The 14,198-nt window shown below is 45.2% G+C and overlaps 1 protein-coding gene across 3 annotated transcripts in view; it reads right to left on the bottom strand.

Moving 5' to 3' along the window:
- LOC101919716 (cell surface glycoprotein CD200 receptor 1-B-like) overlaps positions 1–12,240 on the bottom strand; it is a 34,344-nt gene extending 22,104 nt beyond the window's left edge. The window contains exons 1-6 of one of the 3 annotated variants that reach the window (XM_055802685.1): positions 10,253–12,240; positions 7,213–7,301; positions 6,097–6,405; positions 4,466–4,702; positions 2,351–2,446; positions 897–943 (exon numbers count right to left, since the gene is read on the bottom strand). In XM_055802685.1, coding sequence (XP_055658660.1) covers positions 897–943; positions 2,351–2,446; positions 4,466–4,702; positions 6,097–6,405; positions 7,213–7,279 — 756 coding nt within the window. In that variant the 5' untranslated portion in view covers positions 7,280–7,301; positions 10,253–12,240. Of the gene's footprint in view, positions 1–896; positions 944–2,350; positions 2,447–4,465; positions 4,715–6,096; positions 6,406–7,212; positions 7,302–10,252 lie in introns of all 3 variants that reach the window. The other 2 variants (XM_027784660.2, XM_055802686.1) reach the window with 2 other exon arrangements.
- Positions 12,241–14,198: the final 1,958 nt, after the last annotated feature.

Raw genomic sequence — 14,198 nt, 5'->3', positions numbered from 1 at the left:
CAGACAGGCCACAGGCAATCCAGTTTAGGCACCTAAAATTACTGGAAGCTTTTCACTTTGATCTCTGTAACTCCCATTCGCATCAGCCAAATTGTCCCAAATGCCATGGAAGAGCATATCAAGAAATTAATCATTCTAACTTCAGATTGACTAGTTTGCAACAAGGCACACAGCCATTAATTTAACCATGAGTAGAAAACAAAATATGAAGAATTACTTTTTCAATGTGCATTAAATGAGGCAGAAGCCCTGGAGAAAAGGCAGCATATTATCACGCTGTTAAATATGTATCACAACACACTGAAATTAGAGAGGAAGTAAAAGTTGTGGTGGCAAATTTATTGCTGCTGCTTCCGAGCTTCCAAGTATTTGAACCACAACTTAAAAGTTTCATGGCTGTGTTTGTCCCTAATAGAGCATAAGGAAGTGCACCCTTTCCCCCTCATTGTTAAATGCGTGTCTGTTTTCATCCCATCTTTCATCAGGCAGGTTTCTGCCGTCAAGGACAATAAATATTCTTAAGCAAAAGATCAGAATTAAAATTACTCTCTGAAGCAGAAATGTGAAAACATTAACTTTTAGGAGGTTTAAAATTCAGCTTAACCACTGGCATTGTAAATGTGATTTATTGTATTCTTAAGGCAGGGAATGCACTACATCACTCTCCATCTAGTGCTTAAACAACTACTCAGGTACTCTTAATATACACAAAGGTAGGGCCATCCAAAGGACAGACACCCTCCCAGATCCACTGTTCCTCATACACCCCCACCACCACACACAGAGATAAATGGGAGTTTTGTCAAAGCATGCACATTGCAATGAAATTACATGTTTTAGTGAAAAATACAGAAACAACTGCAAAGCGTGTGCACACACACAAACCCAACACTTACTGCCAATGGTGCTGCTGACCCACGTGCCAGTTTAGGTACCTGGAAAACTGGAAGTAAGAAATTAAAATGGTTTGCTGGGGCAAGGTGCACAGCTGTTACACCAAGAGTTCTCCTCTAGCTGTCCTCAGCTGTTGAAAGACTTTCTTCAAAATAGTACGCTCATACGTTAAGTCCTTTTTTTTTTTTTTTTTTTGTGTGTCCTACTTTTGACTGCACTATTGTTTTATTTTTCACTTTATTGCAGCTTTTGGTCACCCTGGTTGAATTGATTCAGTTAAGTGCATTTTTCCTCAGTTCTGCAGGGACACGTTGGGCCAAGGAGCCCATCTGTGCGCATTGTCCCTCTCCTCATCTGCCCCAAAGAAGCCCGTCACTGTGACAGGGACAAGCTCCCATCAAAGCGCTACAAGCACTGGTCCGTGCTGCCACCGCTGATGACACCCGCCCTTCTGCTTTCTGTTTTCCTCACCCTGCCTCCCCTGCTCTTCTAGTGCACACCTCCCCTCCTTGTCCCCTCTCACCAACCCTCTTTCACCCCATTTGTTCAGACCTGGTGGCTGAAATACACCTTGCAATGTAACATGCCTAGTGCAGGGGGGGGGAATAACCTGGAAGACACTGAGCCCACAGAAGAAACCCAGACAAGCAGTAAGGCCAGAGCAGCACTGAGGCAAAGGAGAGGACTAAACCAGGCACTCTGATTCTCTGCAGGTTCCTTCCATTTACAGTTCACCCACCTCTACGTTGCCTTCTCCCCGTGCTTCATCTCCCACTCTCCTGAAAACACTCTCTCCTTCAGCCTGTTGTTCTCTCTTACTCCCATTTTAAGCCTCCTCTTGGGCTTCTACTCCCTTCATCCTCCATCACAGCCATCTTACCCGACTCCAAGAGTAGCAAACCATCATCTGAGTTGTCAGGATCAAATTATTCAGTATAAACCTGACCCAGTATCAATTAAATATATGCATCCTGAGAAATGGTTAGTGTACCAGGAGAAAGTATGTACATTTGGCCTATTCTTACGCTTGCTCAGGGGAAAACTTACAACTGCTGATGGAAACAGGACACTTGTTTGTGCCTAGTCATTAGACTAGCTTGTGGACTGTCATCCTCATGTATAGTTTTATGTCGTTAAATGCAGAACAATCACATTCTAAAAACTCATTAACTACCTGACTCTCAGAAAGAATCCTTTTCATCCTGGATAACTCTCTGACATACATATAATGTATTAATATCATAACAACTATGGCGCTTACAAAACTCCAGACTTGTTTGAAAGTTTCCACCCCTTATTTTACTAGGACTTTTTCAGAAGGACAATGTATCACATATAGATATTTTCCTCAATCCTTGCCTCCCACCCCACTCTCAACAATAAAGGACATGTCCTTGTACCTGCACATAGTCAGCAATAGACTTGTAATACATTTCAGGCTCATCAAATGCCTTACCTCTGCGTGTGAAAATCAAGCATAAAGTCACACCACTGACAGCAGCAACACTTGCAGGTCCTGCTATCAGGAGGTAAGGAATCCTGGGAGAAGTATCTGAGAGATGAGAAAAGAAAGCTAGTTAGAGCTAGATGTCAGTACCCACTGACTGCACGATGCTACTATCTACCTTAACCAGAGGAGAAAGCTAATCCTGTACCCCACAGCTCAAACGAGCTGAGACACACAGATGAGATGTCTGGATGCCAGCCAGCAATAGGAACCCACACCCCATCACTTGTGTGTACAAACACATTTCTGTTTTCAACTCATCTGCCTACACGGTCTCCTTCAAATGAGCTCTCCAGCCATCCCAGTAAAATGCTGTTATCAATGACCGGTGTATGCTGACTTGTATCCTTCATGCCTCTGCTGACTCATTTCAGTGATACGAGCACTTCTTCAGCCATTCTTACAAAACCTACTGGAACAGACTTCCAACAGGTCCGGCACAGCCAGCTGAGAGGCTGAATTTTACCTTTTACTACCTTTGGCCCCGGGAAAGGTCACTTGAAAGTCACAGACAGACATTCGCCAAGGAATTTTTCGCCAGACCATCACCACTGTGGGAAGCTGGACAAAATTCAGCTTCAGGGGTTCAAAGCTTCAAACCAAAAATTAGTGAGCTGTATTACAGTGGCTGCTGAAAGCAACTTTTCTGTCATCGATGATTAAAAAGATTACTGAAACATTGTACTGGGCTTGCATGACAAGGCTTTGGTAGTGGGGGGCTGCAGAGGTGCCTTCTGTGAGAAGGTGCCAGAAGCTGCCCCCATGTCCAATGGAGCCAACGCCAGCTGGATCCAAGACAGACCCACCGCTGGGCAAGGCTGAGCCCATCAGCAACATTGGTAACATCTCTGGGATAACGTATTTAAGAAATGGTAAAAACGGCTGCACAACAGCAGCTGGGAGGAATAACGTGCGAGAGCCCCAGCCCCGCAGCCCCCCAGGCCGGGGCAGGAGGCCGGGGGGCTCCAGGCGCCGCAGCAGAGCCCCCCCGGCAGCCCCTGGAGAAGCCCCCGGCCAGGCGGGCTGTGCCCCCAGCCCATGGAGCCCCCGGGGGAGCAGCTCCCCCCCGCAGCCCGGGCAGGACCCCCCCGGGGCAGGGGGTGCCCGCAGGGGGCTGTGACCCGCGGGCAGCGGCGCTGGGGCAGCTCCTGGCAGGGCCCGTGGCCCCGCGGGGAGAGGAGCCCGGGCTGGGGACCCCGCGGGGACCCCCCTGGGGCCGGCTGGGCCTGGGGGGCTGCGCCCTGGCAGGGCCCCGGGCTGGGGCAGTATTTCTGGCAGGACCTGTGGCCCCATGGGGGACCCACACTGGAGCAGCCCATGAAGGACTGCTACTGGTGGGAAGGACCCATGTTTGGAGAAGTTCATGAAGGACTGCGTCCCACGGGTCAGGTCCCACGCTGGAGCAGAGGCAGAGCATGAGGAGGAAGGAGCAGCAGAGACAAAGTGTTATGAACTGACCGCAGCCCCATTCCCTGCACTGCTCAGGGGGAGGAGGGAGAGAAGTTGGGAGTGAAGCTGAGCACAGGAAGAAGGGAGGGGTGGGGGGAAAGTGCTTTTAGATTCATTCTTATTTCTCACTATCCTACCCTGATTTGATTGGCTAAAAATTAAATTAAATTAATTTCCCTGAGTCAAGTCTGTTTTGCCCGTGACAGTAAGTGGTGAATAACCTCCCTGTCCTTATCTCAACCCGTGAGCTTTTTGTTGTATTCCTCTCCCCCTGTCTCGTTGAGGCAGTGGAGCGATGGAGCAGCTTGGTGGGCACCGGGTGGCAGCCAGCCAAGGCCAACCTACCAAAAGCAGAATGAGAAACTTTTGTGAAACAGAACAGGGACAGAAAGAAGCACGCACTGACAGTTTCTCCATACAATGCCCCGAAACATTTGGTTTCAACTGACTAATTCAAAGTTATTAATTTCTCTACCAACATACACTAGGACTTTGGCTTGTAACCCCACTTAAACCAATCTGCTGAGCCCTGGAACTCAGTGGAACAGCTTCACAGCAGCGCACAAAGAAGCCCAAGAGCATGATGAAGAGCAATTGCAGAACAACGTTACATACGTGACAGGTCTAGGGAGAGGGTCTGGTTTGTAGCTGGGTGGGTAACCAGGCAGGTGACAGTGGGATGCGTGCTGTTGACCCAGGCTATGTAGCTCACTCTGGTCACTGTTCCGTTGGGGTGATGGACTTCTTCCTCGGTGCTGTGACTACTTGCAGAGACCCAGGAGATGTCAGCAGCTGGCTTTCCAGCAGATGCTCGACAGACCACTCCCCTGCTGTTGTCACAGGTCAGAGTCACTGTCGGAGGGACTAGAGAATTAAAAAAGGCCACAAGCATTAGTTCTAGTTCAGTACTAAATCACCGACTGAGAAACTGACAATCAGGTCGTATTTAGCTTGCATGACTAATTCAAGAGTTTTAAAAATAATTTGCAATATTAGTACCAACGATCTTCACACAAAAAGATACATCAAAAAGTAGTCCCAGGTGAGTATCTCTAAAACTAGCTAGCTGCATCTAAAAGTACTGCTTCCTCCTGTTTTCTGAAAGGTGACTGCAGCTGTAACAGGTGAAGGTGGGATGACAGAGGGGGTGGATTAAATGGAGATTTGTAAGCAGGGCAGCACGCATACTGAAGAGAACACAGCTTGCTGCAGCTCCAGCTACAACATTTAGGAGATTGGGCAGGTAGGATCAGGACTTGGATAGTAAGGAAATAAAGGAGGAATTGGACAAAACTGTTCTGCCTAAAGCTGAACGATTCATGTTCTGCATTTGACGAAACAGGCAAAGGCTCAGACAATACCTAAGCCATTATGGGAAAGGCAAGGCCCTGCAGAGAAAAACAACAACAAAAAATAATCAAGTGATAAAAATTAATAATAGCAATTATAGAGTTCCAAAATTCATTTCCCATAATTATTAGTTATATTCAGATGGCTTAACTAACATGGCCAGAACACAAAATCTTCTCTCATGGCTTGTTTTTGGTTTTGGGTTTGTTTGGGTTTTTTTAATTTATGGAAACCTAGAGATAGTTTACCTGTCTATCTGAAAAGGATTATTTGATGTATTCATTATGTTCCCTAATATTCTTTTGCTCCTGACTACGTGGAAAAGAGACTAATTTCATTTTTTAGTGATGCAGTCTTATAGACAGCTTTCAATATTTCTGGAAGAGTAAAATATTTCCAGATAGTGTCCTGAAACTTTTGCTTCCTTCCTATTCAGCTCTTACCCAGGCAAAACACATGTTGACCTCATTGTGAATTTTGTTTTAGCATCCTCTTGCTCGGCTTGTAGGTGCAATGTTTATTTGGTACCTTCTATGTGCATTAACTTAACCAAGAGTGTATACTCCTGGTTGTGTGAACATTATGCCCAAAGAACTCGTTCAGAAACTATGCAGACTGTTGGAATTGTGCCTTTTAAAACATCCCATTTGCGAGTCAGGAGGAGTTAAATAAACCAAAACACAAAACCCCCAGATTATTTCTCCACAGAACAGCCAAGTCCTGTTGCACAATTCCTCATGCCTTTTGCCTTTCTCCACATAGCCAGAGTAAATCAGCTTACCTCTTTATTTTCAATTTCAGTATGGATCCAAAATGAATTTCATTTCTTACCACCAAAGCAAATCATTTTTATCTACACAACATACACACCCAGAAAAAGGCAAGATGTCTATTACCTGTCACAGTTAGAGAAGAGAAAAATAGAAAATTCCCTGCTCTGCTGACGACTTCACAGGTGTAGTTTCCCTCATCATCAAGGTTCACAGGGTAAATCCGAAGAGCAGGGTCACTGTCAGGTGAATATCTCCACATCATCCTCTCACTGCAGTTTAACTTCTTTGTCTTGTTGTGATCACTTCTATAGGCCAACAAGCAGCAAGTGCTGCATTTCATCTTCCATATCACCATTAGCAAAGGCTCCTTGGAGGTGTAAGGGCAACTCAACACAGCCTCATGACCAACCTCCACATTCACCATGTTGTAAGCTACATAAGAAGAAAAAAGACATTAAAAATGATGCTACAGCCATTGTCAAAGCCTAGGAACCTGGCTTCATCACACTTACAAATTTCTGCTTCCTTACTGTACTGGCACCTTGGAGACACACCGCTCTGTGCAGACACATATAAGTAGCATTACTGGAATAAATCTGGAAATGCAGTGGGGACGATGCCTTTCTGCTGGGGCACGGTGCAGTTATGTGATGTGTGCTGATGAGATGCAGGCCCTCCACCTTTTTTTAGGCAACAGATTTCTACCACTTTAATATAGGTTTTGAAAAACTAATGGGGGGCGGGGGGGGGGGGGGGCGGGGGAAGAGAGGAATATTCAACCTTAAGGAAAAGTAAACTACTTTTCACAAAAATTATTGAGTTATTGAATTAGGCACCTTGGTCAAAGTGTGAGTAAAACCAGGGATAGCGGTGAAACATACACCTGTGACAAGGTTAAAACCCCAGATCACTCAGTGCACTAGTTCTCAGGCATATTTGATAATGGGCATATATAGATCCGGTTTCTACGAGAAAATCATAGCTCTCCTGATATCGTCCCAGTTGAACAGGAGATGGCTCTTCAGACGATCTGTGTTGGATTTCTATCAGATATATCATCGCGTACCGCTCCGCAAGGCGCACGATTATTTGGCAGCTGAGGTGACATCGCTATTTGCATTCACATTGAACAATAAGCAAAATTTCCCCTGGTGAACTGTGAAGTCTCAGTGTACTGGTGAGCTGGGAATATAGAGTACTAAAGAGCGCTGTATGTAGTTTTAGATCTTTCTTGCTTACCTTGTCCTTCAACCAGACCGATTAGCAAGAAAAGGAGCGCAGCCAGAACTGCCCATGTCTGAGCCATCTTTAGCAGAAGGAATCAGCAACTGCAGAAAGCAAAGGCAAAGAAAATGGCACGTAGTCAAAAACTGTGAGAACCCCTTTAAGAAGAACACATAGTAAAACCTGTTTCCTTTGAAAAACCAAGTTCTAAACAGTACCTCATGTCCAGTATCATTCTTGTACTGAAGAAAGTAAAGCAAAAAGGGTTTTGAAAATAAGAACCCCACTATTGTTTACAAACAAGTTTAAAAAATCCAGGTTCTCTGATACCATTTTACAGGCACCTCTAGCTGCTCCCTATTCACGCCCAGCTAGCTAGCACAAAGATAGCTACAGACCCCTTCCTGCTGCTTCACAGACTTACCTGCAGAAGATGAAAAAAGGTTTTGCAAGAGCAAACGTGCACGCGTTACAACTCTTTCTGAAAAATCAAGGTAACAGCATGTACAGGAAACCTCATCAACTTCATCAACTGTTTGACAAAAAAATGATTCCTGACCCTTGCGTGCTTTTCATTTCTTGAAGGGTAACTCAATTCTGCAGTAGAACAAAAAGGGGCAAACATCCTATTGCAAGAGATCAAAACCACGTGAGTTTGTTTCCTGCTTTCCTAGACACAGTGAACCAGAGGCATCTAGTAACTTACGCTGTTCCACAACCAGATGTACATTTTAACAAACCATATCTTAGAAACGGCTAGCTCCTTTTTGGCAAAAAGAGCAGCAGTTCATTGGTAAGATTAAGACAGCGCCGTCATCCAAACGCGTTGTTTTCTGGTTCACACAAAAAAGCAGAACTCTACGCTATCCTAAAGCTTTCCAATCAAAATATATGTGGTTCTCAGTGGAGATTCCTGATGTGAACCCGTTCAGCTGTTGTTTGAACATGGATTTGGCCAAAAACATCACTGATACCTTCCTATGGTCAGGTATCATATACAAACGACCCCAATTTGGCATGGCAAACTTGCACTGCACTGCACTGAACAATGTACACATGTATTCCCGCAGTCAAACTCCCAAACTCTTTGGCTCAGGTCTCAAGGAGAAGCACCCTGCTGCAGTAGGCACCTGTGCTGGTTTGTCACAGCAGGAATGTTCACAACCAACACACTGCTGTGCCCCAGCCAGCTGGGGAAAAAAAGCCCAGGTCTCAGAGCATCTGCTTGTTTCCACAGCACTGCAGTTCTCTGATGTTACTGTCTCAGAAATCAGTGGCCACACTTTTGTCTTGAGGGTCCTTGTAGCCTGCCCATAAAGCCATCTCATTGTCCATCACTCGCCTCCGCATTCCCTCAAATCATGCTCGTGGTAGACCTTTTGTCATTCTCTCCTTTGTGCCATCATTTGTATCTCTTTAAATCTTTTATGTTCTGAATCAGTCACCCACAGCGATGACTGGAAAATTGTGTTTTCATCCCATGGGAAATACTGAAACATTGTTTTCATTCCCAAGTCAAACCCTAATACGCACCAGAGAAGCAAATATCTTTGTGCAATGATTGAATCAGAAATGTCATATGTTTTGCAACAGGACTACCCTTCTGGGCTATTAAGATCACACACTGTTCACACCCATATTTAAATACAAAAATGCTTCTCAGTATGCGCTGGGAAGAGGAGGAAAGGCAGCCAGGGTTCACTGCGCACGCAGGAACCTAAATCCTCATCTGGTATCAATTGCTGTAAAAGTAACAGGCTTCAATTACGCAGCCTTAAAAAAATCATTTTAAATGTCAAATACATCAAGTGAGGACACCTGGTGCACAGAAGAAATACCAGAGCACTGCTACATTTGTGGCACAAAAAGAACTAACGCTGCCACATTTGTGAGCTGAGTGCAAAAGAAAATAATATTTTTTTAAACACAACGCGATGTGCCCGCACATTCAGACAACAGCCTGACGGTTTTCTTCACGGTTCTAACAAAACACTGATGCATCTAGATGAAAAGCTTTCGTTGTAACCCGTAAAAAGTTGTAGTACAACCATGCTGATCAGTACTCTGCTACTAACATGCAACAAGGAATATAACTCTTATATTAAAAAACTCCCAAATTCAAATTCTTGTTCACTTAAAATCTTTGCCACAAATGAAATATTTTCTTTTATGTTACTTGATGCAGTCAAAAGGTTTGGGGTATTTTTGCAATTTGGATAAAGTATGCATGCAAAAGTTGCTTTCAGTCAAAAAGTGTGAAAAATTATTTTTTTTTTAAACCAAAAAATAAAAGATGCTTTTTGGCCAGAATTATGTACTTAATTTGACCCAATTTGCAAATAATTTTTCAGACGCTTTCAAAAGAAAAGTAAAAAAAAACTTCCACAGTGTTTATCAGCAAACTCAGTATTCACCAATTTTGATGGATCTATAAATATGCATAAAGAGAATATTGTCATATTGGAACTTGTCCCAGAGAACAATCTTTATTTAAAAATGCATATAAGTCTCATATATATGGGGGTTATTTGCTCAAAAGAACAGGCATTAATGATTAAAAGTGGAGCCCTACAGAAAGAAGAGAGTATATGTTTAAATATTCATGTATGAAGCACAGAATTTAGACTGCAAATTTCAAGGTTCACAATCCTTGAATGCTTGTGTAAGCGAGAAGTCAGTCTCAAAGTAAAACCCAAAAAGGAGAAACCAAGCAGAGCTGAATCAAATTGATCTAAAAGCTGCAAATGAATATTTGTAGATCGTCTTGTGTTATTTCCTTTGATGAAATTAAAATGCCTCACTAACTACATAAAAATAAATTAAAATTTTTATTCAGCCTTGATGGCGGTGCCTGGCACAAGATGCGCATCACTCTTACATCAGCCTCAGCTTTCCAGCGGGGGAACGGCACCGGTCACCCCCAGATCCATCCTGAGGAACGCTGAGGCTGGAGGAGCGTTACTTGGCTGCCAGGCTGGAGAGGAGCCCTCCGGCCAGGGGTGCCTGCGAGGCGCACAGCAGCAGGGCCACCGCGCTCCGGTCTTCTGATACTCACAGTTCTGGGGATGGGTAGGGAGATGTTAGCGCAGGCAGCTGGTCCAGCGTAGATGCCTGTCCCGGTGGCTGCTGGCGAGGCGGCTCCTGTGCCCAGAGATGTACCTGGACCCCCCCACTCCGTCCTCACGAGTACAGTTGCAAAGCAGTAAGAACTAGCTCAGTTTAGGACCATCCATCCAAGATAATCCCCGTTTTCAGCTGTACAGTTCATTAATTCCATTTTGTTGATTCTTCCAAGATCTTAACAGGCAGCTGATATGTCCCACAGACAGGCATAAGCCCCTACCCCCTCCGAAAGGGCTGAGTGAAAACAAACCAGCTGGTCGCACACTCCCGCGGCAGGGATGTGACACCAACTAGGGAAACAAACCGCTTTCTGACACAAAGAACAAACCACAACACAAAGCTGTCTGCTGCTACACATCAAACACGAGCTACGAGCCTTGAGCTACGCAAAGCACCGACTTAAAATCAGATAAACGTAAGCAAAGTCCAACATAATGAAAATATACGTTGACACAATCCGGAGGAGGAAAAGGTGCAGACTATAAAGAACGAGGAATCAGTCAGTGCGGCAGTCGTCACCACAACTTTTTAAAGAGTAACCAATATGTCACAATAGCCATTGCCATGATTAACTCTGCAAAATATGGCTCTGCTTTGCAGCTGAAGCATTTTAAAGGGTAGAGAAGACCTTGCCTCAAAAGTCTGTCCTGTATAACAGACCTTTTGGGCAGGAGAGGGCTGGCAGGGACGGCAAGAAGAGGAGGCAGGTGCACACAGCTGTGTCACCTCTCCCACCGGAGGGCACGAGGAGAAGGTAACCAATACACGAAGCAAGGCTACGTTATTTAAAATCCAAACCCACACTTTTATGGGTTAGAGCCTTCATATCACCCACTACAAGGCATTTGATGTTTCCACCTCTTCACCCAGGCTTCTCTTCTCCAAGCCATACTCCCCATCCCTTGGCTCTGGGAGGGTGGCAGGGCTTCTGCAGGCACGAGTCCTTGCACCCTGCGTGGGGCTGGCTGTCGTCGCAGGGGGCCGGGAGCCCTTAACCAAACACTCACCAACCACACAGCAACCAGTACCGAAGCCTGCAGGCAGCCAACACCTTTTCTGAAGTGAGAGGTGCTGGTTATGCCACATGTTCAACATCCCCAGGTCAGCCTCCACGTTCAGCTGTCCTTTTGAGCGTGGGGAACTCGAGGAGCTGGGGTTACCCATGGTACGGCATTTGCAATAAATAACTGGAGCAGTTCAAACGGCAATTTCTCCCATTACTCCTCAGTTTTAACGCGAGCTGCCAGGCGTTTGATTTGTAAGCGTTACCTGAAGAAATGCAGCAGCAGATGTGTCCATGTGTCCGCAGACCCCGTGCACCTCAGGCGCCAGCTCCCCGCATATTTTTGTGCAGCCTGTTCGCGGAGAGCTTTGCACCAGCTCAGGGAGCAGCCGGCAGTCCCCGCTCAGGGGCAGATCTGACTCGACTGCTGCCCCGGTTTCTCCTGAGCAATGGTCCTCTCCCGGGAATTCCTAAAGTCCCTCTGCTGCAAATGAAGTTAGAAAATGTAGGAAGACTTCGAATGCCCTAGGAGGAAGACAAATTGTATATCAAAAGGTGCAGCAGACAGATACTCCCAAAGCTGTTCATTCTCAGAAACTGCAAAGTTTTTTGGGGGAGAGGAGAGGTTGCGTTCTTGCTCTGTCCTGAGCCATCTTCCTTAATCACCTGCAACTGGCCACTGCACATGCTGTTGGGCTAATGGACCTTTGGTTTGACTTTACAGCTTCCTAGTGTTTTTATTCTCTGGCCTGAAAACGCATCCATGAAGCCCTGTCCTAGCACAGCGGAAGGCTGTTAGCACTGTCAGCAGCTGGAGGAGCTGTAGCTCCATAGTGCATTTCCTATATGTTTCATACCTGCTGGCATCAGTGGAAGCCAGAGATGGTTTGTGGCTGCGAAAATCAACCCATTCGGTTCGTGAGCTAGTTTCATTCAGTTCCAAATACATACAAACTCCGAAGTGTTCTCAACAAATGGGGAAGTAGAGGGTAGATGGCTTTCTGAAAGAGAGAACTAGACCAATGGAAGGAGTTTTGAAAACAGTTATGAACAAGTTATACTGAACAACTGTAAAATTACAGTGTTTTGGTAACATACACCCGAAGGTAAATAGGCTTGAAGCTTCCTCCACAGAAAGGCAAAGGTTTGTGGTGTCTGTGTGTTGGGTTCATCAAGATATTAATATTTAGGATAGTACTAATGTAACATTACAACAAAGTTGGCTTTTTCCCAGAGGGGAAAAAGAATAAAAATGCTATACAACAGATGAGTATTTTGTCTGGCTTTTTTTATCTTTAATACCTGTAATTCAAGAAGGCAGGTGGGTATTTCCTTTCTTCTCAGAAATATTTACCTTTTTAACACCAGCCCATCTAGAAAACAGCTTAGTCCCACAAAGTTATGAGCCAAGAACACGAGTGAAGTTGTACACCTCACACCTATAGCATCCTTGCAGCCAGCCTCCTCAGGAAGCACCGTAACCCAGCACTGGGAATGGAGAGTAGGAGCAAAGGATGAACAAGACCACCACTGCTACCCACCACCCACCCCCAGTAATCTGTTCTCTTCCCTTCAGAAAGGCAGAAGAGATTTGCTTTACGTTTTCCATTGTATGGGGGAAAAAAACTAGTCCATGTACCTAACAGCTTGACCTCCCCAGGTATAAACCATCTGCAGCTCTCACCAATGTCAGCAAACATATGGGAAGAACCACTGCTGATAATGAAGCCTTTAAAACCTGACACTTCCAGGTTAAAATAGGCAGAGGCAATTATATTGTAATTCCAACACCAAAGAATAGGATTTATTTTTTAACTGTAGCTAATTTTTCCCTAATTGTCGCCTAATTTGTGCCTAACACTCACCAGACCAGCATGGCCGTGTTCAGCAACTTCTGCTCATGGTCCTACAAGGACCCTTACCACTTGTAGGTCATTAACCTCAGGGCCTTCTCACTCCATCCCAATACTCCAGATGTTCCTGACCTGAACTATTTTAATTCCTGCCTCTTGTGGACCTACTGCACCTAGCTGCCAGTTTTCCAGGAGGAACCTGCAAACCAACAACCTGTAAGTACAATTACTGCCTTCAGAACTGTGGACAATCCAAGAAAGTCTCCTATACAAGTATTCAAAGATGAACAGAAAAGAGATGGTTTATAGGTGGACACTTTACTCCCAAAACACTTCAATAAGAATCGGTACGTATCTCAGACTCCCCGGATAAAAGTTTCCTCCCATCTTTCAGCCAGAGGTATTGGCCTCCCACTCTACAGGCAAAACGTGATGCACCACACATCCCAAACTGCACGTAAAGAAGCTACAAACCTCAAATAATTCCCACCTTAAAAAGAAAGAAATAGCAGAAGAAATGGTGTAGAGCAGAAATAGAACCCCAGGCGGTCCTTCCACATTTATCAGTCACTCTTACGTGTAGCATCGCTAAAGGGTGCTTTAGGCAGTGCCAAGCAGGGTTAGAGACACAGGACTACTGGGCCCCTCTCCTGTTCACTGCTCCTCCTCCTTCACCCCCCAGGGAAGCTAGTGTTCCCTGCAAGCTACAGCTGCCTCCCCCCAGGGAGAGCTGTGAACATCCTGCAAGAAGTCCCAGGAACCCGCAGCGGACCCAGCTGGGAGTCAGCTACTCCAGCCCCAAGGAGCTGCATACTCAGCCCTCCCCAGACTCATCATATAGAAGTAGATTATTTATTTTTTTTTAACAGGAAGAGAAAATATCTTCTCTTCTGTGTTTATAGAGCAGCTAGATCAATGCTTCCAAATATGAAATCCATACTGTTATCACATGGCAAAGGAGAAGGCTCAATAGTGGTTTTTTTTAGTGGCTTCCATTTCTGTGGGTTTTGTATCAAGTGGAA

This window comes from Falco peregrinus, chromosome 4, assembly GCF_023634155.1.
Source record: "Falco peregrinus isolate bFalPer1 chromosome 4, bFalPer1.pri, whole genome shotgun sequence".
In the NCBI taxonomy this organism is placed as follows: Eukaryota; Metazoa; Chordata; class Aves; order Falconiformes; family Falconidae; genus Falco; species Falco peregrinus.
Note: the sequence above shows the minus strand (reverse complement) of the source record. Positions and strands in the feature narration are given on the sequence as shown.